The following is a 25834-nucleotide window of genomic DNA, read 5'->3' as shown; positions in this document are numbered from 1 at the left end:
ACAACATGAACTGATGAACATATCAAATCAATTTTCTTATTTTTGGTTGTATACAGTTTGTTTAGTTGGGAAGGTGAATTGAATAGTTTTTATTGAATATTTCCTCACTACAAATTATGAATTTATGATTTCATTGTGGCTCAAACCTGAAAGCAAACCGATCTAAACCATTATTAACCTGATATTGAAAACCCAAAATAAATCGAAATCGCACTGGACTGAAATCGAAACCGATCGAAAACCGAAGTTTCTTAATGGTTTGGTTTTGGTTTCACCATTCCGAGACCGAAATCCGATTTAGCCCAACCGAAATCGAGCCGAACCGACTGTTTGACACCCCTATCCATTAGTATAATATATTATATTATAATTTAATAATAGGAAAAGAGATTGTTGTCGAGGCCTCTAGAGCATGCACGCACATGTTAGCCAATGGGAGTGCACGTCCAAGCACAAACACGTGCGGGATTTCTGCCTTTCCATGAAGGCAACATGATACTTTCACGCGTTTTTGAGTCTAGGCGCATGAGCCACGCGGGCCACGTGACTAGGTTAATAATATTACAAAATCTAATTGTAATACTAGTAAAATTTAAATTATAATATATTAATGGGAAGCAGTTTTCTGTACGGGAGTGTGGCCTATGCTAGCACTCCCATGAGTCTATCTCTCTCCTCCCCATGTGAAAAGACACCTTTGCCCCTTTGTTTTAAGGAGGAGAGAGATAGACTCATGGAAGTGCTCGCATAGGCCACACTCCCGGACATAGAACTTTTTCCCTATATTAATATACTGTAATATAGTATTGTACTATATTAACATACTATAATATATTGGTTCCCAAAATTGATTCGGTTTCGATTCTAATCGCGATAGAAACAGCTTTTTTGTGAAAGTAGGGGTAAGGCTGTGTACATTATGACCCTCCCCCAACCTATAGTAGTGGGAGTCTCATACATTAGATACACCCTTTTTTTTCAATTTTAATCGTTGATTCCTATGTTGGATCCAAAAAGTAACCAAGTCTCATCTCGATTCTGTTCTTTAGTTTCGGATTGTAATCAAACTTTATTCAATTCAATCTGATTCTGATTACTTGATCTGGATTCGGTTTCCATTTTCGGTTCTGATTTCGATTTAACATCCTTTTAAGTATGTTCACCTAAACACCAAAAACTGTTTGATTTACGGTTCTGATTCCAATTACAGGTTAGGGGATCTTCTCACCAAAAAAAGGTTAGGGGATCACAACACGTCCTGAATCCAATCGCTGTGGCACTTAGTTGGTTACACCGGTGATTGGATTGGGGTGGGGGGGGGGGGGGGTAAGTGAGGCCAATTAATTACACGACAACTTTTAGTGTTATTCAGTGTAGGACAGATGACTGATGATATGATGATGATGAGACAACATTTGGGGTCTTTGCTTTAAAAAACACACAAAAGGTTGGCAATTATTTTTGACACAACATCAAAGGCTATCCCAAAATCGGGATTGGGCTCCTTTTCACTGAGCGGAGAGTTCAATGAGGTATTTGATGACTGGGCTGTGTCGTATGCATTCCAAAGGCTGACTGGTGTACCAGTAGGTTTTGCACTCAGTGGAGATGAGTTGGATCCACTACTATCGTGACAATGACAAGTTTTGGCTTAAGGGAAATTTAGAATCTTAAATCTAAGAATTAGTTAGATTGGATTGAGATCTTCTCTGCTGAGTGGACAGCCCAATGAGGCATTCAACGATTAGGTTTCATTGAGTGTGATGCTCATTAGAGAGGAACCAAATCCAAATTGATTAGGATTCAAATAGTATTGGTTGAAATTCTAAAAAATGAAAAATAGGAAGATATATATCTAGCATTTTTCCAAAACCTTTTTTTAAAATTTTTTAAACGAAGTGGATCTTGCTGTAAGAGGAAAAAAAAATCATTGATTTTTTATAAAGAAGGCAAAAAAAAAAAAGAGAAAGAGAGAGGATCTAAGTGCATTTATAGCCAGACCTAAAAAGCTTTTAGGAATCGACTTTAATTAGAATGGGAATTGGTTGATTTTATTTCGAATCGACAAATTTGAGATTTTGAAATCTTCGATACACACGACATGATGCAAAATTGAACATACAAATAATAAGAAATAGAAAAGTTGCCAAGGCCATGGATGGTCTTCTGGTTACAACATCCAGTTCATCAATTCAATAGAATCTGTCCAAATTTCTAAGCTTGGGCATCTCAGAAGTATTACTACTACTACGAGTCCTTCCTTGATCCCTGTTGCCTCATTTTGAAATGTTCCAACATTAATCCCTGAATGATTATTAGCAATAGTGATTACCACTTGATTAGTGACTTTAAGTACTTATTAATCTATTTTTCCTGTCCTACTTCTCCCCTCCTATAAACCATTGCGTAACCCCTCGTCTATCATGGAACCCCAATCAAATCATTCAATTTTTATATGTGATGGTAGTTTTGATAAGAATACTTTACTTGATTAGGTATTTATTTTGGATGATTAGAATTAGGGTTACGCAGGATTCCTGTAGGGACCAGAGGCAAGGGGATTACTCAAAGCAAGGAGTTTCAATGGTTAAGGGAACTTTCTCTAGATTATGGGATAATCTTGTTTTAACTAAACAATTTAGTTCTGTAAATATGACAAAAATGAATAGAGCTTGGGTGGAGGAAGTTCACAGGCTTACAAATAATGCTAGAACAGTTAAGCGTAGGGAGGTTTTAACTGTAGATTTTTAGAAACGGTTTTACTTTCTTTTTCTACCCAAAAAAGACATCACTGTGCCTAGTGAAGTATATAACTTCAATATTTGCCACTTGGCAGTACAAGGATTAGTCCATGTGATAGTTGAGCTCACATGGACTAACTTATATACTGCCATGTAATGACATCTTTTGTAATTTTTACTACTTTCTCTACTCATTCTAAGATGAAATTGTATCAATAAAATGTTTGCTTAGTCCTATATCACATGGACTAATCCATATACTAATATGGTTTACCAAAAAAATCAGGTTCGGTTAGCATGGGTGGGTTAATGCCATTATTGAAATCTAACCGTAGGATTTAAGTACGTCATGTGTCGATGATCTAAGGGGGAAATGGACAGAAATGGAGCATATAAAAATTCCTCTCCAGCATAGTTAGGGGTGTCAATAATGCCGGTTGGCCCGAACCCGCCCGAACCTCGCCCGAGCCCGGCCCGAACCCGACCCGATCTATTGGCCCGAAGGGCGGGTCGTGGTTGAGTTTTAATCCGACCCTGACGGGTCGGGTCGGGTTCGGGATAAGACCTCGGGTTTAACCTCGCCCGCCCTTATTAGTTATAGGTATATATATTATTAATGAAAAGACAAAAACCATGGCTAAACCCTACATCGTTTTCGTTTTTCACTTTTCCTCTAGATCCCTTAACTCCGTAAGGGAGAAAAGCCGCCGCCCTGCGACTCCTGCCTTCCTCTTCCTCCTTCCCTCTCTCTCGTTATCTCGTCGAGCCTTCAAGTGCCGTCGCTCCTTTGCAACCTGCAAATCATTAAACAAGGTATGGCTTCTTCTTTGTCCCTCTCTCTCTCTCGTTATCCGGTCTCTCTCCCACTCTCTATGATTTAGGGTTTTTTTCAACAAGTTATGGCTTCTTCTCTGTCCCTCTATCTCTCTCGTTATCTCGTCTCTCTCCCACTCTTAATTTTTGACCTTTGCGCTCTCATGATTAACCGGAGTTGTGTTTGATTGCTTCTTTGTAGTGATTTCTTTTTCTTTGGGTGGGTATTGCCCGTAGTGATCGATATCCGAAGTTTATTCTCTGTTTTGATGTTTATATATTCTCGCATTTGTTTCTATTAAGTTTTTGGTTAGATGTGTGGCGGAACAAGGTTGATCTATAGGAAGAAGTCGCTTGGCTTTGGTGATGGTTGTTGCCTTTAATTTTTTCGTTTTTGGATTTTCTTTTTCTTTATCATGTGATTTTTGTTTTCTGAGTTTTGCCATTTGAATGGAGATTTATTTATTGAGAGAAAAGCTTTGGATTCCTATTATGGCTTCAGATCGAGTTCGATCTATCCCCTGGAACAATTTAGCGCGCTCCGTGAATCTTTCCACGCTGGATGAGTGGAGACGGTTGATGGTGGTGGAGTTTTTACTAGGTATATTTTTCATCGGTTGCGCAACATTGTAACCCTTGGTTGTGTGATCTGCTGTTTTGGGTTGATTCTTCCATGTTGCTTTGCTTTTTATTTGTGTATGAATTAGGCCTAGTATGAATATCAATAGTTGAATCAAATGTTGCAGTGTTGTAATTTGATCTTCTTCTTACTCGTTCAATCATTGAAGTGATATTTACAATCGATCAACTTTGGCATAGTAAAATTACGGCATAAGAAAACCATTTCCAAAAAAAAAATTAAAGTCAAGTTCTCAGGACAGTCATTGGAACCGACCCGCCACCTATCGGTAATCGGCCGGGCGGTTAGGAAAACCCTGGCGGTCGGGTCGGGTTGAGGGTTTCTTGGCCCGCGGTTGGGTCGGGTCGGGGTTTAGGTTAAGGCCTCTAGGGTCGGGTCGGTTTAGGCAGGCCGGCCCACCCGACCCATTGACACCCTAAGCATAGTATTTTATATTATATATAAAATATATATATATATTTGACTTGCCTTGAATAGGTTTGACCAGATCAAGTCACTCGGTTTAATGAAAGACAAGTCAGTCAAACACCTGATTTTCCACCTATGCATTGAATATAGATTTCTTTTTTTCAGTTCGATTTTTTTACCCTTATATTTGAGTTACATGTCCTTCTTTATAATGTTTTTCTTTTTTTGGAGAAAAAAATATTATTGAGAACAATTGGACTCCTACTAGGGATGTAAACGGATCGGATTCGCTCGGATAGTGCTATATCCGCATCCGCATCGATTAGCTATCGGACGGATTCGGATAATGCTAAACGGATACGAACACGATATCGATGGATATTTTATCCGCTTACATGTAAATATAGCTTTTGAATAGCAATAGCTTATCCGTATCCGCATCCGCTTAGCTTTGGACGGATTCGGATAGTGCTAAACGGATACGGACACGAATGATTTCGCTATTCATTTACACCCTATCCTCTACTTACGCCCCTCCGTTCCCACACACAAGGAAGGTGGAATGTACCGCCTTACCCCTGCCCGAGTGTCTTGCCCAAGCGGGGATAAGGCGATACTTTCCGCCATGCTTGTGTGTGGGGGTGAACGGCAGTACCAAGTAGGTGGAAGTAGAGGAGTCGGATCCTATTGAGAAACGTTACAGTTACATCTAAAACCACATTTTTCCGATTGAAGGCATATTCTGGCCTTGAAACACTGTTCCACTTCTCCTAGCTATCTGATGTTACGCTAGTATCAAAGCTTTCGCTTTGTTCTACATTAAAAAAATAAAATAAAATCGCTTAGTTGTTTTGAGGTTGTACGTCGTCCCTGTGAAATCTAAAAACCATCCATGTTGATGCCCCTGCATACACTCTCATTAGCCTCAGCACTGGTGCAAGGGCTATGCGACCAGACAACAATCTCTTGCCCATATCTCTGATAGGTTGGGGGGGGGGATTAAGGTATAAAGAAAGCAACGGTCTGATATATTCTAGCCTTTGAGCTTCATGCTTGGGAGCTTAAAATCCAATAATATGATGTTTTGATGTAATCCCAGACCCATTGTTTATCTCCCAAACAAAAAAAAACAAAAAAAAACTTGGAAGGATATGTAGTTAGTTCCTAGGCATTGCCTCCCTCGTCAATCACAGGTCTATCACCGAGGCACATCGTCGCTCTAAAAAACTGGTTGAAACAATAACAGAAAGGCTGAGATTTATATAATCAGAAAGGCATAAAATAATCTTTGGAATGGCAACATTAGCAACAAAGAACACTGCCAAGATGTAGAGTTAAAGGTGCTAAGAGAGAAGAGTATTGATGACTTTACAGCAAATATGATCTTAACCCCAATCAATTGAGATTCCCAGTCTATAACATTTGGTGATTGGATTGAGAGATTGGGCAGAGCATGCAAAAATATTCTACTAGTGAAGGAAAGATCCGGGAATATTGAAAAACTAAGAAACCTGTCAGAGCCCAGACGGGTTCGCAAAGTCCACAACTTCAGGCTGTATTGGACTTGGGTTAAGTTCAGCAGATCTAGAGCCCATCGGCAGCCCTAATGACAAACTAACCACTGCTAACCCAGCAATAGAAACAAAATGTACAGAATGCCCAGAACATCATAGACTCTTACCTGTGGAACAGCTCCCATACCATTGCAGGACCTCAGAGAACCAAAGGAAGACGGAAAAGAATACAATTCAAAGAGAAGGACAATAATAACAATAATATAGCGATTAGATCAGGAAGAAAAAAAACACATTGCTTTAAAGTTACATACCCAAGTGGGCAGACTGTGCTTCTTCCAGTCTCCAATACTAATATTAACCACCCCAGTCTAAAATGGGGCTCCAGCTCTGATACTCCCGAGCTCTATCTTCTCTCTGAAACACTTCAAATTGAGAAGAAGAAAAAACTCTGCTGATTGGAGGACCTAATTCTTTGCCTTTGTTTAGCAAAGACTTGTCCTCGCAATAAAATCTCACAATCTTGAGTATCATGACTCTTCAAAAACATGATTGCTAATGAACACTGATCCCACAATACAATCTCATTATCTAGATGAAATTTGCTTTTTTTAGAAACCTGATTGTTCTGCAGTAGAATGGCCATATTGACTCTACATAATCCAGGTACTTCTCGGTCACCCACTCTTTGAACTGTTTCAATCTCCTCTTAGACAATGCTTTGTAGTGCAAGTTTTTAATGTCAAGCACAGGTTCCCAGAAACGGGCTTGTATGTCTTCTTTGAGCTTCCCTTGGGCCATATAGTTGTAAGCTAGCACATAGTAGGTTGGCAAGTTCTTCGCCACACTCATTGTCTGCTTAAAAGTGAAGACATAGAGAGCACAAAGCCCCCGAAGCATCTTAATGTAGAGAGCCATGATCAGTGGCCCAAAAATCCACAGAGGTCTTAACTCCTTTGAGACTTCAGGCCCACAAACAATATTAATTGCCAGGTACAATGGTATGCTGCAAACATGGTAGATTGATCAAAAAACACTGAAATTCTGTTCTATAATGCATAGACCATACATAAAATCTATTATAGTTAAAGAGGAAAAATGGCTGCATTGGAGATATGTTGAACTCTATATACTTCCTCATTTACTGGTTTCACTTTCTTTTACAAGAATCTTTTACAAGAAGCCAGTGACTATTCAGATCCCATTGACCCACTCGTAGATAAAAGAAATTTGTTCAGACGAAATAAACCTCTATCTAGTAGTGTACCAACGAAAAGCAAATTCCCCAGAATGTAAAGCAAACACAAAGGAAAAAAATGAATTTCCCATGGTACTATATTACCATGTAACATGTTAACTCACAATATCAGTAGTGAAATCTTTATCACTGCATCCAGTCCCAGAAAGTAACACCAAGCAGCCTTCAAAATCTTGACTGCTTCCTGCTTCCGGCCCTCACTTTGATGTTCGGAGATTTTACACTCAGATGGTGCCACCGCCAAAATTCCATTTGTTGATAGGCTAGAAGATTGTGTGCGCAACATCATCAACCATTTTTTGAATAACTTCTGAATAGCAACAGATCCTGTTGCACTCTCATCTCCTTCTGAAGTATAGACATTCTGTACATCTGGAGATTCTGTTGCAGTCTCTCCACCCTCATGTGGTACATAAGAGAGTTTAACAGAATCCTTTGCCAATTTATATCCTCTCGATCTGCTTCCTGATTCATCATTCTGGGCACTGCCTTTGAAGGCTAGGATCTTTAAAGGTCTTCTGACCGGTCCGAGATCACGAGAGGTCCCTATGCTGTGGAAGAAACCTTTCAAAGTTAGGCTGTTTAAGCAAAAAGACAGAGGAATAGGTCCAAATATAAATGAGCCACGGAAGAAAGCCTCTTTGCCACTATTATCTTATTTCAATGCAGTATGGACTATCCAAAATACATAAGTAAAAATAAACAAATAAACCATAATAACAAAAATTATTACAAGGAGACTCAGTAAAGAAGACCTACTTCCAGGATTTCTAATATCAAACTTTAAGGGGCTGTAGAAAACTCAAATCTCTGAGCCAGTTTTTCAGTGTCAAGCCATGGATACAATTAGCAAGACTTTTTTTCGGATGAGCAACAACAGAATTGTGAACCAGCGATGAAAATAAAAAAAATAAGAGAATATGCAGAGCAGACAAATGGCAAAACATGATATTAATATGGACCGACACACGCTTCAAGTAAATATCAAACATGGCTTAGTATACTTACCTTCTCAAAAGACCGGGGGGGGGGGGGGGGGGAAGCCCTATTGAATGTTCCTTATTGAATTTATTCCTTGTAGACATGGAATAATTTTAAAAGACATACACACAGCAAGTTAACTACAACCATTCATCATATACCTTCTCAAATTCAAATTAATTAGACTCAACCAAACCTTTTCATTGAACAAATTATAGAGATCCAATGCCAGAATTCACAAAGTTTGCCTCACCCATACCGATTGTCTTCCAACATCCAGATAATTTGCCCAGTCCCCACCATTAGCCAGGCTCTGTGAAAAACAATCAACATGTGTGATCATAATGTCCTTCCATACACTCCTCCCCTAAGCAGATGTTATTCTTTCCAGTTCAAATCCAAATTGCAAGTCCATATTTCATCCAAACTATTTTACTTCACAGAGCTTCTTGAAGCCCTGTTAAAGCACCAAAGCCATTTCTCAGTAGGTCCAAGTTCATAAGCTTCAAGCTCCTCAAACCCAATACTAAGCTTTTTACATGTATAAACAACCTCCTAAGCCACTCACTGATATTTCCTCTTATCCTTTCATCCTTCCCATAGAAACTCTGGCTACAACTTTTGCTTGGTAATGAGGCCTGGCATGTTAAGAAAGAGTACACTGGGAGTCTTGCTAGAGCACTACTTTTATCAGAATCATTCTCCTATCAAAGGAGAGGTTTGTCCTTCCAAATTTCCAATCTGCATTGAAATCATTTGAGAATGGAGTTCCAAGGAATGACAGCAATTTTCATATGTATTCTCCAGGTTCTCTGGTATGGACGAATAAAATAATGAATAAGCGTAAAAGAGAAACTTTTAACACTTAAAACCAGAGAAGCCACAAACTTAGGGCTTCATCTCAATTTTCCAGCGGTGAAGGAGAAGTTGAGGATCTTCTTCGAAGAGCTCTGCAACTTGGTTGATCCAAACTGTGTCCAGGGCACAAGTAGTGGAGCTCTACAACCAGGTATATTCTTTGGTCTGTATGATTTATCCTTCCTTCAAAAGAGCTCTATGAATTGTTCGATGTAGATGGCATCGAGTGCGGAAGTGGTGGAGCTGTAAAACCAGGTCCTAAGGTGGGGGCATTGGGAAGGTTCCGTGGGCTGGGGATGTGGCTTGAGCCCAGCCAAAGCCAACTTATTCAGCCGGAACCCAACCCCATCAAACTATTTTAAGCCTGCAACCAGGCTTGGTTTTTTCTTGGGTTGGGTCAGGCTCAGGTTGGGTTTCTCAATTTTAGTAAAACACACTATGTGGCAATAAAATAAAATGCCCATTTACACCAATATGAACACCATCATCCAACACATAAAGCATAAAACCAATACAAGAAAATTTTGATTATTTATTTACTAAATAATAAATCTACAAGAAAATTTTGATTATTTATTTACTAAATAATAAATCCAAATTAATAGGTTCCACCATCATTGGCATTATATAACACATGTATGTTATAAATGTGTTACATATAGACTTAACAGATAAAAGGCTTGGGTTTTCTTCAGAATTTGTCTACCCAACCTCAGCTTAGCTTTTTCAGCCCAAGCCCAACCCTAGGTCAAAAATTTCAGCCTAAGCTCGGGTTCGGTGGCGGGACAACCACTGATGCGGAAAAAACAAAGGCTAGGTAACGTCTCTCCAACTAGCTCTACCCTGGTCACTGGGTCAATAATCGGCCGGGTGGTTCTTCGACTGGCACTGGAATAGATTTTGGGCCAAGTATCGGAACTTGGCCCAAAAGGGGTGTTTACGCTGGGACTGAAGCTTTGATACTCGTGCAAGCACTTGGGCGGAGTAAAGCTGATCGTAGAGCACCGTTGCACGCTAGCGCGCGCATCCATTTTGAAGCATGCTGCTAGCGCGCGCTGTAGTTTTTCAGCTTGCTCGCTCAGTGATCATTCTTTCTATAAGCGGCGTAGCCCCAGCAGAGAGAACAGTAAGGATAACAAGCGGGCGGCAGGAGCAGCGGGCAAGTGCTTGGTAGGCCAACAGCCCAGTGAACTGGGCGGGGCACTCGACGAAAGGGGGGCACACTGAGCAAGTTTGGGGTGGGGGTTAGGGTTGGGGCCTGGGGGTAGTGCTCACCCCTCCCAGGTACATTCTTGGGTCTGCATCTCACCCAGTGGTAAGTCAAGTAGACGTAAAAATAGTAAGGTTGACTCTCAAACATGTCTTATGTTCCTCAGCCAGTTAGACGTAGAAGACATCTGTTGGGCTGACCAGAAGTCCGCACAACTGTACGGACGCCTACGTGGATTGAGTTTCAATGGTAATAAATTTGATCGTTTGGTTCCAAAGGCTAGATATTTTACTGCAAGAGTTCAGCAATGTCCGCTAACTTACAGCGGTCATCCACTCGGTGTTCTCTCACATCTGCGTTATTCTTTCACAAACACAAGAAGCCTATATAAAGGAGAACTGTTAGACAAACTAAAAGAACTTTTCACAATACTGTTTTTTTTTAGCTTTAACTGAGTATTCTTTAACTTTTGAGCTTTATCTTAATTCTTAAAATTTACCTTCCTAGAGGTTTATCTTTTCTTCTCTCATTTTGTTGCAGGTGTTGTAACTTCCTTGTGTAGAGTTTGTCCCACAAGAAGAGTCACGAAGGTGACATTGCGGGGTTTTGGTGTGAACCTAGGAAAACACCTCGGCTTTGTTGTGAGCTGTGTAAAAACTGCAATGTAAGGATCTGATTGCTACCTTGGAAAGCAATTGAGATAGTGGAAATCCAACCGGTTGAGGAGCCTTGGTAGTGGACATAAGGAGTTGCCCGAACCACTATAAAATTTGGGTGTCTCTCTGTTGCTTTATCTTTTATTTCCCCCTTACATTTTCTTGAGTGTGGATGAGTGTTAAAAAACTATCAAGCTTCCACGGTTCATGTACAAAGTTTTTTAATGTTAAAAAACTCTCAAGCTTCTACGGTTCATGTACAAAGTTTTTGAACCTCATGTTTGTCTTCGAATTTTTTATAACCCACTTCAACCCCCCCCCCTCTTGGGAGATCTCTCGAACCCAACAGCATCCATAAAAAAGTAATGAGTGGGCAATCCCCAATAAATGTTGTTTTTTCCATTCAACCACACTGTTCTGCTAAAGTGAATAGGGACAACTAGTTTGATAAATGATGATATGCTCGGTACAAAAAGAAGAAATTTCCCGTTGAGAATACTCAAGAGCATTATCAAAAAGAAATTTCTTATAGAAAACACCAAACTAAGTTTTTATTTCATTATAAAGTTTGAATACAGCCAAGAATTTAGAACGATCTTTCAACAAATACAGCCAAGTTAACCAAGAATTATCATACACAAACGACGAGATGAGAAAAACCAGGCCTATTTCTAATACAACCCGGACCCCAAATATCAGAAAGAACTAAATCAAACAAGGACCGACTCCGAGAAGCATCACAAGGAAGAAAAGACGTCTGATGATGCTTGCCAAACTCACCAGCCTTGCATTCTATCCGTGAAATAGTTTTGCAACTAGAATCCTTTGGTGAAGCTTGGAAAGTGACAAGTGTCCCAATTGGTAAAGCCATTGAAGAGAAGCACCATGATAGAAGCAGAAGCGGTCGTAGAAGGAGAAAAAACATCAAGGTAATAGAGGCCATCCTTCTCACAATCTTCACCAATCATCTTCCTTGTCTGGAGATCCTGAAAGACACTCTAAGAATAGGATAGGAAGTAACAGAACCATTTAGAGCCTTGGTAATTTGGCTGACAAAAAAAAGATTCAGAGGCAACTTAGGTACAAGGAGTACAATGATAATGATAAGAGGAAGTAGGACAAACTACACCATGACCAAAAACTTGAGTAGAGCCATCAACAAGTATGACTCGGGATGGATGACATAATGTCTGGAAAGAGCAAAGTACACTGGACTTACCCGCCACATGAGAGGAAGCACCTGAACCAATAATACAGTTTGCAGGAGATGAAGAAGCAAGAAGCATAGCAGTACCTGAATAGGCTAATGTAGCAATGGATGAGAAAGAGGACTCAAGCTGTTAAACACGTTTCAGTAATTGATTGACCAGATCATCACGTGACACTAAAGCTGATTGACCACCTCCGTACGAAGAAACAAGGTCAGTGTTATTAAACAACACCAATTTAGAACTCCCACCAGCCATAGTCGTGTTGGCAAGTTGTTGCACCCATTGAGGTTTATCGTATTTTATCCAACATTTATCCATAATATGGATGCTCTTACCATAGTGTGTATATTGATGGGAGGCTTCAGTTTGTTGTCCCCCACAACCATCAAAGCCATGTCCTTTACCTCCCCCTGAAACTCAACCTCTTCCAGGGAATCCAGAACCCACCTACCATTTCAAACAACAAAGAGCAGAATTATCTTTGGAAGAGGAAGATGATTCAGTTTTAGTTAGAGGGGGAGATACAATGCACTGGATGAGGTAGAAAGCTTCAGTCATAGAGAACTTTTTCACCAGCAAGAAGTTGGGCTTTAACGGGCTGCAAATCAGAATTTTGCACGCTGAGTTTTCAACAATTCAGATCAGTAGTAAGGGGTTGATAGACATTCAATTCCTCCCATATGCCTTTAAAGTCTATCACCTTGCTGGAAAGTATATATTTTCTCATAGAGATAATAAACTCAGGACACTTTTTTGTCTTGAAAAAAACTCTCCTTCAAATCATCTCAAATACCTTTGCCTGTGGTATGAAACAAAACGTTGGCAATAATAGATGGGTCCAAACTGTTCCATAACCAGACCAATAATATGCCATTCTCACGCATCCAATCATCATAATCTTTAGAATCTGGAGACGGAAGTGCTGAAATTAAATATTTCAATTTGCCCTTGGCATTAATATAAACCTTCACAGCCTGAATCCATAGTAAATAATTTGAAGCACCACTTAACTTGATAGCAGTAATTTGGACATTAACAGAGTCCCCAGTGGGTTTTGAATTCCCCATTATATTATAACTGAGATAGTTGCAGCACCAAAAACAATCACAATACCAAAACAGATCATAAGCATTGAGAAAAGGCAATAAGCTGAGCACAATCAGACCAAAGTAATAGAAATCAGACCCCAATCGAAGATCAAGATCAGTAGGCAAACTAGAACCAGCCGCGGGACAGAAACCAGACAATAACAAGCCACTGAGAGAAGACCAAGTAGAAAACTATAACCACATCATAATGCTGGTCGAGTGTAGGCTTTGGATGACAGGACACATCCCCAACAGCAGTATCACTGGACACTAAAAAAAACAGGACAAAATAGGAGAAATGTATAAATCAAAATTCAATCATCATAAAAGGCTGAATCCCCGGTGGAGTGTACCTCCCAATCTATAGAACAATGCCTCAAAATATCAGAGAATTCCAATGGTCAGTTTTAGAACTGTGGGTATGTTCCAAAAATAGAAACTTAGGATCCTAGAAACTAGGAATCCAGATATCTTCCAATCCGCAGATCTCACATTAACCAAATTCTGAACTAGAGTCACCCTTGGAACAGAAAATATCTCCCCAAAAACTGACTAACTGAGGCAGATCTGATGGATAGCCATCAGATCTGCTACAAAAGCATCTTCTATAACAATCAGGAGAACAGCCAAAAAACAAGGTATCGCTGGAGCTGATCTTTGCAGGGAAGAACCAGAACTTGATAAGACCTTTAATGCAGCAATAAATCACTCCACTGGAGTAGCAGATCAGTAGCAAAGAAGTATCTTTCCACACATAAAAATATAAAATAAATCTCTTGTTGCAAGTTTCTCATCAAACAAGAGGAATCATCACAAACAGTAGAAGCAGCAAAAAGTTGCTGCACACCTCCATGAAATCCTTGAGGACTCTCAAAACAGCACTGAGGAACTACAGTAACTGGTTCCTATTGCTCTGATACCATGTAACAGAATCAGTACAAGGAAACCAGTCCCTTGGAAGGTGAGAAGACGAAGAATAAAGAAAGAAGAGAAGAAAAACAGCAGCTCATGATTAGGTTTTGTGTGCCCTAATCGTGAGCAGCATAGTATATTTATAACGTAAAATATCAAGATATTACATGCAGCCCCTGGACTTATATGTATATTTACACATAAGCCCCAAAATAATAAAAATTATATCAAAAACACCCCTACAGTAGATAAATTATAACACAAATAAATTGAAACATGTCCTTTTTCTTTAATCTATTGTTTCATAGCAAAAAACAAAGTTAAGATACAATATTTGACCAAAAAATGTTAGGTTTTTCGAACTCACCTCACTTGCACAAGTTATACACTTCAATCCGAGATTTGTAGAGGTTTACTGATCGAAACAAGATGCAATTTGCTGGGATAGAATAGTTTTTTTTATGTAGGAATGGAATCCCCAACTCAATGTGAAGCAAAAAGCTGGACTGCATAGGTTTCCGAGAGTCTCGGTTTCTTCTCGACCACGGCTCTGCTTTTCTACAGGTTTTGAGGTATCGATTAGTATCGAGCCCTATCAACCGATACAATACAATACATTTTTTTGATTAATAAGTATTGTATCAGTACCCTAAAGATATGACATGGGCGATACCTATTGATACTTAAAACCCTGCCTGTGATAGAGGATCCCACACCCATCATAGTGGTCAAATTTTGGCTCAAAACAAGTAGGGGAAGTGTTTTAAAATTAAGTTCAAAGTGGCGATAAAATTACAGAAATGCCACTAAGGTTCCTTTATAGTTAATAACATTCTTGTAATTTATGACACTTCTTAATCCCTTCCCATGCTTATTTTAAGCTGAAATATGGTGTATCAATAAGCATAGTGTCATCTATCACATAGACCCACTTGTGTGCATCCAAGTTCTACTACATGGCATGAAAAAGGTGACTTATTACATGAGACAAATCACAAAGCTTAATGACGCTAAGCTTCCCTTAAAAATAAAAAGTACATTCATGAAGTAGTTTAGCAAGGTTTGGGGACCTAGCTCCATTCCGTCATAAATCCACCACCTGTTACAGTTTTCAACTTTTCTTGCATTGAGCAACTAAAACTAGCTCTAATCTTATGCTGATATTTGTCATCATCCTTCCTCTATAATCTAGATTTTAAAATTTTGCAGGTTGTATTACTAAGACATAACCTTTATTGATGCACAATCATGGCTTGAGAAAAGGGCAGCTGGTGAACTGCCACAGCAGTTGACAATTTCCCCATACAATCAATCCTTCAATCAGATACTAACAGGAGGTAAGGAAACGAGACTTATGGTAACATTTCAGAGTACATGTTGCATTTTTATCATTACTCCTGTATTCATATTGGATGAGTTGAAAATGATAGGAAGTCAATTTGTTCCACAATTGTGTCCTATCAATACTAGGGGTGTAACAGGGTCGGGTTGGGCCGGGTTTTTTAAAACCCCAACCCAACCCTAAATCCCCTTAGTTAAGCCCAGGCCCACCCTGACCCTAACTTAGGGTCTAAAAACCTCAACCCAGGCCCCACCCTGCCGGGTTCAGCCCAGCCCAGGCCCGCCCTGATTAGCCCTGATTGGGCCGGGCCGGGCTAGATTGGTCCTGATTGACCCTAACCCTGATTGAATCCATAAAAAAGCCCTCTATTCTTCAACCTCTCTCCATCCAAATCCCAGGTCTGCATCTCAAACAGGGTTTGTTTGTTTTTTTTTTTTTTCAACTTGAAACACTTTAACTAATGCGCTATGCTGTATGTGGATCTCTTATGGTGCATTCTCTTTGTTCCAAGCATGAAGAGTGATGAACAGAGAAAGGGAAGCTTGGGGAAGAGGATTTCCAAATGTCAAAAAGACAAATTCTTCCATCACTTATTGATGACAAGTGATTATCCGATCTTTGATTCAAGCCATGCATTTGCCAGATTCCACTGTTCTTCGTCTTAACACTCACTCAGCAAAGGGTTTCAGAATACTGGATCACATGGGTGTTTTAGGTGGTCTAAACCAAAGAGGTAAAGACGTGTAGAGAGAGAGAGAGGTTACCTATGTTGTTGGAACTTGCAGAGCAACTTGAAGGCTTAACGATGGCTTGAAGGGTTATGCCATGGGACTTGGGAGAGAATCAGAAAACAAAGATGAGAGGGTGAAACGAAATTAATTGAGATAGGGGAAATGAAACCCTAAAAAGCTAAAATGTTTCTAACCAACACAAAAAGTTAAAACATAAAATAGCATATCATACATGTTAGCATATTTACTTCGTTTTCATCTATTTAGTTTGCCTACAGATACCTCATCTAAAATTACCTTCCATTTTCTCCCTACAAGTGTAATAATATATGAGTATAGTCATACTTTCAGAAAATAGACCACTAACTGAACATACAAATGGCAGAATTTCCCATGCATCACAATTATGATTCACCTAAGCCCTACCTTTCAGATTATGAAAGACAACTACTTAAACCGTGGACTGCCTCATGACCTATGACACCTTCAGGCTCCATAGACAAAGTATCTTTTGGCAACTACCACAGCAATCTATTAGACTGGACACATGCAATTCAGAAGCAGCAATTGTAGATAAATCCTCTGGAAGCCGAGTGGAGCTTGAATTTTTGAGAAGTTGAGAACAAGGATCTTTTCTGGGAGAAAATGGAAAAAGTACAGAATATAATCATATAAGCAAAGATTCACAATAGGGCATATCCTCTGCCCCTCGCATTGTCATTCACGATGTTTACAGGATCACTGGGGAGCTTACTAGAGCCATAACCATTTACCATACAAAATTACAAACTCTGGAAAAAGATGTCTGCTGCCTCATTACCTCCCTACACGTGAAAAGGATACATCCTCAAAAGTAGATACGTAACTGAAAACTTCTTCTCGCATACTCAGGAGACATCATGACCATTGGCCCCTTCCCTATTAAACAAATAACAGAATTGGTTGAGTCAATTGGCACATAAAAACCTATCTGCCTCTTGATGACCTACTTTATTTCTCAGACACCAGCTTCAAGCTCTATAACAAGGAAAGGAACTGGCTGGGAAACCACTACAATAGCAACCAATTATGTCCATTACGATCTCTCATTATATAACCATATCCTGCTGTATCATCCCCAAATGAACGATCATTATGTAATCTAATATTCCTTCCTCTGGAGGTCTCCAACAATGCCAAGAGGGCAAATCTAAATCAAACTGTACCCATTTGCCCCATGTGTGAAAAGGAGAGGAAAAAAAATATTTTTTCTGGGGTGTCCACCAAAAATTTCCTTTGAACATGTGTCCTCCATAATATGTTTCAAGATGTCATAACTCATAAGGGAGAAAACTAGTCTAAAGTTTCTTTCTTTTCATTTATTACCGATAGTAGCACAGAGTAGCACAGACCTCTTAACTTTTAGTTTGGTTTCTTAGGTACTCCATCAATAATAATCCTGCTGCACCTTGATGTTCTTGGGATCAATTCCAATACCTGCTTTCAATAAGAGCAGCAAAATAACAAGTGATTGTGGCTCTACACTACTGACTGGCATAGAATACTTCTAGATGACTACAATACGCCTCGCAAAACCCACTTTTTAGGGACAAAAAACCCATTTGAAGTAATCCCATGCAATAAAAGAGTGCATATCAGTAGAAGCCTTAATCCAAATTTTATATTGCTTTGATGTTTTCAAAGAAGATATGAACATCTGATAGAGCATATACATAAACATACTTTTCAAAATTATATAAAAAAACACATTTCTTATTATCCATGCAAACTAAGAATCTTACATGACCAATAGACCTACTTTTGATGATAAATGAATTCACTAACTTAATAAGAAAAATAACATTGCTGCAGACATAAAGGGCATATCTCACACCTTAAACGGAGGTGGCGTTTTAAATAGATCCATCCGTCTGATCTCCCATCCAACCGAAGAGCTACAAAAGATTTCAACTTCACTCCTTTTGTCCATGAGATGGGTGTTGAGGAAAAGGTCGCATGGGAACCCTAAAAACCAATGAACATCAACTTTAATCAATGGAATAAACATATAACATGAGACTGAAGAGGTGGGTCTAATAACTTTTTTTATCTGTAATTAAAGCTACATTACTACAACAAAATTCTGGTTCATATCAGAAGGGTTTCCAGGTTCTAACATGAATGATTGTGCAACACATTTTTTAAATGATGAAGTGACAACCAGAATTGTTTGGTTTACTTGCATCAATAATTCCAACATCATGGCAAACAAGATTCACTATTTCATGTTTCCTCTTGTAAATAATTTGAAACATAAAGGTTCACCCTGAGCAAGTAAGTGTAAAAAGGTTACAACTGCAAATAAAGCCAGTTATTCATAGTTCCCAAGACCCTCTATCCACGTCAAAACAAAAAGAAACAAATACATTTCAAGTTATGGAATCTCTAAATACCTGTGTCTGATGGGCTATGAGTGCCATTACCTCCTCCTCAAGCACCCATTCATCTACTCCAGCAGGGCTGATGTCTGAACCACATAATTATCAACAAATCACTTACTCTTCACAAAATATAAAGGTTCCAACCCTCAACCAAAAAATACAGAATGAAAACAAAGAATATAGGTCAAGAAATGGATAAAAATATTGCTAAACAAACCCTAAAATCAGACAGAGGAACCCAAAATTATAGAAACACCAAACGGTTACCATTTTTGAAGACTGCAGAAACTCCAAACAGAAAAACCTTCTTCCATCAGTAGGACAGCTGCTCAATGAGAGGACAGAACCATGAAACCCGTTCTCAAATAATTTTAAGTAATATTCATTTTAAAACCTTAAATTCATAATAAATGTGATAAAATTTTCAAATAAAAACAAGAATCAATGAGAAAAAAAAGTAAGCTTTCCTGAAGAACATCAATACCTGACAAGAAAGTAGGCTTTCCGCTTTCGAAGGGGAAGTAGAAAAAGAAAACTCAAATGGAGAAGTCTTCTCCGCAAAGAAATTTGCAGAGAGAAAGAGAACTCGTAAGAAAAGGCCTTCAAGCAGATATTGCGATAAGATGAGAAGTGACTACAGTTTGGTCTTATCAACCGGGTCTGAAAGTGAACCGATTGAGTTCGAACCGAAATGAATGACCCAAGTCCCTCTAATAGGAAGGGGTGGACCCCACCCAGGCAAGGGTAGGGTGGTCATTTCCCTATTAGAGGGACTTGGGGAAATGGATCAGGACGAAAAATGAAGCAGATAAAGATGAATTTTTTTCGTGTACGGTTCCCTGACCGGTGCGGTTCCCTAGTTCCTCTCACAAGAGGAGGGTGGACCCAACTGGGCAGACTATTCGGTCAGGTACCCCGGGTGGGTCCCACCCCCCTCTTCTGAGAGGAACTAGGGAACCGCACCGGTCAGGGAACCGTAGACAATAACTACTCGATAAAGACCCCTGTTGGTTATGTCAGGGGGAGGAGTAGACAACTCCTCACATTTCCAGATTTTTATCCACTCAATTGCAATGGACTGTCCTGTGCACCATACTTGAGAATCCAACCGTTAAAACATGGGTAGTGGTGTCTTTTTATCTTCTCAAATATTGAGTGTACAATTGGATTCTCAAGTGAGATGCATTGGGCAATGGCCGCAATGCACTGTACTTGGAGAGAATAGCTTTTAGCTTTAGTACATTTCCACTATTAGGTACTCGCTCTATGGAAAATTATCCTCTACAATTCCCTGTCCGGTCCATTTCCCCAAGTCCCACCAATAGGGGGTGGACCCCACCTGGACAGGGGGTAGGGTGGTCATTTTCACCCCCTCCATAAGAGGAAAATGGGGAAATGGATGAGCAGGGAATTGTAGGGGATAAAGATCCCTCTCTCTATCCAATACTTGTATGCACCTCATTTTGTAACCCCCAGGCTAAGCAATTATTAGCAAGGTATTCTAAGATACTTGTGGGACCTGTTTTATGGCTCTAGAGGTTCTTCATGATCTATAGTCATGTCTTAAATCCTTAAAATGAACTTAGAAGGAAATAGCCTAAAATGAGTATTTTAAATAGACCGAGAAAATTGACTTTTAACATGTAGGCTAGACTTTGCCCAAACCAAGAATAGTTTTAGCTTTCCGTGGCTGAACATGGACCAAACCCAAACCCAAACCCCAAGTGTCAGCTTGAGTCAGTTGAAATAAAGTAGCTCGGACCGACACACAAAAGGCATCTGTTGACAAAGTCTTCCTAACTAGGGAATGTAAAGTTTTGTTTAGCTTCCTAGAAACAAACTAAAATTTATAATCACCAAAAAAAAACCTCTCCAATTCCCTAAAAGTGCAGTTCAGGCTAAGAGCTCAACACGTGGAAGATGTTCATTCTAACGGTGCCGGGCTCGATTTTAGGGAAAAAAAATCCTCTTCAATTCCCTAAAAGTGCAGTGCGGTGCAGTTCAGGGCTAAGAGCTCAACACGTGAAAGATGCTCAATCCAATGGTGCCGAGCTCGATTTTCAGCTCGACACCATTAGATTGAGCATCTTCCACATGTCAAGCTCTCAACCCCAAACGACACCACACTGCACAAAAGTAAGATATCCTCAATCACAGGTTACATTGACATAGGGACAATATCGATTTCTCTTGAGACACAAGTCCAGGGTTCTTTGCAATTTGTTTCCACAATAATCCGCTCCATGGTGTCTGATAGCACCTCTAGAATTCCACTTCATTTAGTTATAACTTCACCAAGTTATGAGGATGATTTGGATTTCATCAAACAAATCCAACCAAAATGATCTTTGATCACAAGTCACAACCTCGAATCCCCCTTTTTGATTATCTTCACTCCATGCAATATTGGTATTTAGCATATAAAAGGAAAGGGGAGGTGGGGGACCTTTATCCCCGGAGGTTCACTGATCGGTACGGTTGTCCGGTTCCTCTCATAGGGGGGCTGAAATGACCATTCCACCCCTTGACCGAATACATTGCTCGGGTGGAGTCTACCCCCCTTTTATTAGAGGCACTAGGGAATCGTACCGTGCAGGGGAACCGCAGGTGATAAAAATTCGGAGGTGGGTCCCAAGTATCACTATCAATTTGGAGACCATCAACCGTAAACTGGTGGCGTTTGAACTTTACAAACTTGAAAACCCCTCCAATATGTTTATGATGGCATTGGACATCGAATACTTATGTGGACCCGCCTCTTAAGCATCATTACTCGTGTACTATCAAGTTTCGTGGATTGGCTTAAGCATCATTATTGGTGTAGGTTCCTATCAAGTTGCATGGATTGGTGTTCTAGGTGAATCAGCTCCTCAGATTTGAAAATATAGAGAAAATAAATGTAGGAAGAAGTTTTCCTTCAATATGTGGAGAAGGATCACTGTCCCATTAATGACTATAAAAATCTGTCCTCTATTTACGAATGGTCGAATATACTTTCTTATTGTGCACGATCTCCCATGGACACGAAAGCTTTGGTCAATGGATATCCCATTGACAGTGGCTAAAGAAAAACTCGATTCGTAAATGCATATAAGATAACGAAGAAAGTTTTCCTCTATCATAGATGAAGGAAAAATACACTCATTTAGGATCATTATTATTCTACCTCATACTAGATAAAGTCCAAACTACTTCTGCTCTTGTAATGGTAGGTATACCACTATCTTGTAATGATTCACGGTCAAGGTATTCCGGTCCTTCAAAAAAATAGAGTTTGGATCTTGTCCCCATCCTCATCTCCATTTGGGGACAGGTGGGGACATATCTCATCCTCCATGGGATGTGGATCTTACGCATCAGAAATGGGTCCAACATCCCATTGAGGGTGTGTGATCTATCCCTAGTCTCCACATGGGGACCAAATCCGGACTCAAAAAAATATTAGAGACTACTTAAAAAAGTTTGATATGAAAAGGTATAAGGGAAATAAACCTTAAATTGTTAAATAAAATTCGGTTCATGAACAATCAATAGTGAGTCACTGTAGATTTTGCACCAAGTCAAGTAAGCAATCATACCAACAATCCAGGATGTCAAAAATCAAATTTACCCAATTGAATCGACCAAACTCCTTATCGGTTCGACATTGATTTTGTCGTGTGGAACTTTGCTTTTACATCTGGGTTGGAAAACTACAACGATATGTCGAACTAGCCTTCTCCGTCTCGCATCATCAATCTGATATCAGCCAGGTATTAGTGTCATCGATAATGATACGAATCATCAGATACAATCGTTCCAATACCAATTCTGAAAACTCTAGTGACAAATGAGCAGCAATATAAGCATATACTGCTTTTTTTTTGCTGCTACCCGGGGTGGAGGGAAACTCGGTCACAAACTTTGGTGCAAGGAAAAATTTTGTTTTTACCTGAGTTGCATGAACTTTCTTTTTACCAGAGCTGGTTGTCAAAGCAATGAAATAATTCACTTACCTTTTGGGTTTACAGATACCCTCTTAGGTTGTCATATTTTTCAAAATACCTTCGAGATTCCATTTCTTTGGCTAGCAACCCAACCCAAAAGGAAGTGAATTATTTCATTGCTTTGACAACCAGCTCTGGTAAAAAGAAAGTTCATGCAACTCAGGTAAAAACAAAATTTTTCCTTGCACCAAAGTCTGTGACCGAGTTTCCCTCCACCCACAGTGATTGGGACCCATTCACCGAGGGCGGGAGAGGTCAGGAAAGGGTATCGAGAGGGTATTTTGAAACATACTAAAACCCTAGGATGGTGGGTGAAGGAAAACTGTCCTTTTTGTTTATAACATAAGTTGCCATAATTGACTTGATCACTTCTACTAAAGAAATTTCTCTCTTTGATTTCATTTTCCCAATAAAGGTCTTGGAAATGATTTGTCTTTTTATTGCCCAAAACAGTAGTCCACCACACCACGTTCCTCCCCTCCTCACCAAACCATGAACCAACACAGAAATTAACTCATCTTTTCCAAGAAATTTCTTGTGCTGAAGTCAATTATATTTGAGGAACTCTTTACTCTTCTACATTTCTTGAGAGGAAGTAGGAAAATGGATCAGAATCAGAGAGATCAAGAGGAACTCTCCAAGCTGATAGAAGCTGCTGAGAATGGAAACATAGAGCTCTTATATGAACTGCTTGGGAGAGACTCATCTATTCTTGACAAAGCAGATCGGCAGTTCACAGATAATCCTCTACATGTTGCTGTGTCAAGTAACCAATTACTCTTTGCAGCTGAAATTGCAAATCTGAAGCCTTCATTGGCTAGAAGACTAAATCAACATGGATGGAGCCCTATGCACATAGCTGCTGAAAAGGGTCAGGTAGAGATTGTGAAGAAGCTTTTAAAAGTAGTAGCCAAGGAACTCTGCTTCATCACAGGTAGAGAGATGATGACTCCTCTTCACTGTGCAGCGAAATCTGAAGAACCTGGAAGTGAAAATGTTATTATTGAGTTGCTCTCTGCTTCCCCTAAGTGTATCACCTCATTAACTACCAAAAGTGAGACAGCTCTCCACACTGCTGTAAAGAGTGGTAGGTATGAAAACTTTGAAGCACTGGTGGAATGGATCAAGAAACAAAGGGTTTACAACAATCTAAGCTGGAAGGATCAGGAGGGCAACACCATCTTGCATCTTGCAGTTTTAAGAAGACAAGATAAGGCAAGAAAATCTTCCTTTTCTTCTCCCCCATTCATTTCCTCTTCTTCTTCTTCTTCCCCTTTTTGATTAATGAGTTTATGAGATTTATCATGTTGTTTTATCTCATCATAATCTTAGATTAGATTAAGATCAAAGAAATGTGTGTGGTCAGTATAGCACTTATCTTAGATTATCTCATGGGTGAGCGAAATGACCACCGCACCCTTCCTAGTCGATGCTTGAGTATGCTCTCTCATTGGCCGGGGCATTGGCGGCTTGGCGCAGGGGCCACACCCCCGAACAGAGTTCACTTTCCCATCTTGGGAAAAAGAATATTGCCTGGCAGCGTGACTTCCACACCCATACACTGTCCAGGAAGACATGACCATTCCGCCCTTCGTGAAATGCAATATCTCATCCCTACTGATGCTCCTGCTTGTATTGTGATTGTCCCCTGTGCTGGTGCAGGGCCCATGCTGGCAGGTAGAGAACTCTCCCCATGTTATAATTACAAAGAAAAACTAGGGGTTGTGTATCAAAGAAACACTTACATTTGAGTGTTTGAGACTTTGAGCGCCCAATACCATTAAGGAATCAAAACGGAACTGGAACCAGACCGTTCCATTATCAAACAAGAGTGGATCGGGATCCGTCCCAATTACTCAGAAAAACATCCCGTAGCCTTTTCCCAACTAAATGGGGTCGGGATCCCAAAAGTAACAGAAATTAGTAATATAAAAAGGAAAGACAGCACACAACAATAACACAAGCGCAAACTCAAACTCAAACTCAAACAAATGGAGCCTTTCATGATTACAAAGTTTCCTTTTTTCTTTTTTTTCAATCCAATTCCACTTATCTTCCCTTTTTTACTTGCAACCAGATGTAGGTATATAATGAGATGTTTCCCTTTTTACAGAATCTGAAGATGGTAGAGCTGCTGCTTAGAACTTGTAACTACTTTGTTAAATATGCTGTGAAAATAAACGAGGAGAACAAAGAGGGATGCACAGCCTTGGATGTCTTAATGAAACCTCAAACTGAAACAGAGTGTAATGGAACCAGAGCCAATGGATCTCAAACATTAGTACCCATACAGGAGGGGAAAGTGCAAGTAGTAGTCACAAATAAGACCCAAGGAGAACAAAATCAAACTGACATACTACACGGGAAAATGCAAAAGATCCTTAAAAGTGCAGGTGCCAAGAGAAGTAAAGAAATTGGTTGTTTACCATCGCAGTGCAAAGATTCTAAGACAAAAAATGTGTTAAGTTGTGGAGTTAAATGGTTACTTAAAGTCCCCAATTTCTTTAGTTTCGAGGTTGATAAAGACACTCCAAGTGACATTCGAAATGCTCTGTTAGTGATTTTTGTTTTGATTGTTGCTGTGACATACCAAACTGGAATCAATCCTCCAGGTGGTCTTTGGCAAGATGACAACAAAGACATCAACAATGGAAGCATTAGCGGCAGCAGCCGCAGCAACAACCAGCATAATAGTACTGCAGGAACACCAGTTTGGTTTGATAAGAACCCAGCTTCTTTCCAAGTTCTAATGCTCTGTAACTATGCAGGGTTTCTTGTGTCTGTTGTTCTTGTTTTTAATCTTACAGAAGGATACCCTTTACGAGGTCCAATTCTGCTAGCACTTCTCTTTATGTTGCTTACATACGGATTGTCGATTCGTGTCCTGTTTCTGGGTTCAGGTCCTCTTGCTGTGCTGTTCCATGGCATGATATTGACTGTTCCATTACCTGTTGCATTAGTCCTTTTGGTTGCTACTGCAAATTGGATTTGGGAGATCAAGTAGTGTAACTTCTTGCCTTTGTAACAAGAGTTTGGCTGAGAATTTGGGATTCATATTCATTTGA

At 39.7% G+C, this 25834-nt stretch overlaps 2 protein-coding genes across 4 annotated transcripts; one reads left to right on the top strand and one right to left on the bottom strand.

Annotated features, from left to right (window-relative positions):
- Positions 1–6201: 6201 nt before the first annotated feature.
- Positions 6202–19108, bottom strand: LOC122646321. 3 transcript variants are annotated; one of them, XM_043839853.1, is made up of 5 exons: positions 19051–19108; positions 18796–18869; positions 18237–18367; positions 7479–7952; positions 6202–7122 (listed from the first exon to the last, which is right to left on the bottom strand). In XM_043839853.1, the coding sequence occupies exons 2-5, from the start codon at positions 18820–18822 to the stop codon at positions 6708–6710; spliced, it is 1047 nt and encodes a 348-aa protein (XP_043695788.1). In that variant the 5' UTR covers positions 18823–18869; positions 19051–19108; the 3' UTR covers positions 6202–6707. The 3 variants fall into 3 exon arrangements, with proteins under 3 accessions (XP_043695788.1, XP_043695790.1, XP_043695789.1); XM_043839855.1 differs by having other exon boundaries at positions 7479–7925; XM_043839854.1 differs by having other exon boundaries at positions 19001–19079.
- Positions 19109–23371: 4263 nt separating this feature from the next.
- Positions 23372–25434, top strand: LOC122645087 (ankyrin repeat-containing protein BDA1-like; the record flags this gene model as incomplete). Its single annotated transcript, XM_043838434.1, has 2 exons — positions 23372–23984; positions 24883–25434. Coding segments are annotated over exons 1-2 (1164 nt in total), but the record flags the coding sequence as incomplete, so codon positions are not given.
- Between the last annotated feature and the right edge of the window lie 400 nt (positions 25435–25834).

Source organism: Telopea speciosissima, chromosome 11 (genome assembly GCF_018873765.1).
Source record: "Telopea speciosissima isolate NSW1024214 ecotype Mountain lineage chromosome 11, Tspe_v1, whole genome shotgun sequence".
In the NCBI taxonomy this organism is placed as follows: domain Eukaryota; kingdom Viridiplantae; phylum Streptophyta; class Magnoliopsida; order Proteales; family Proteaceae; genus Telopea; species Telopea speciosissima.
This window is presented reverse-complemented; position numbering and strand designations above follow the sequence as displayed.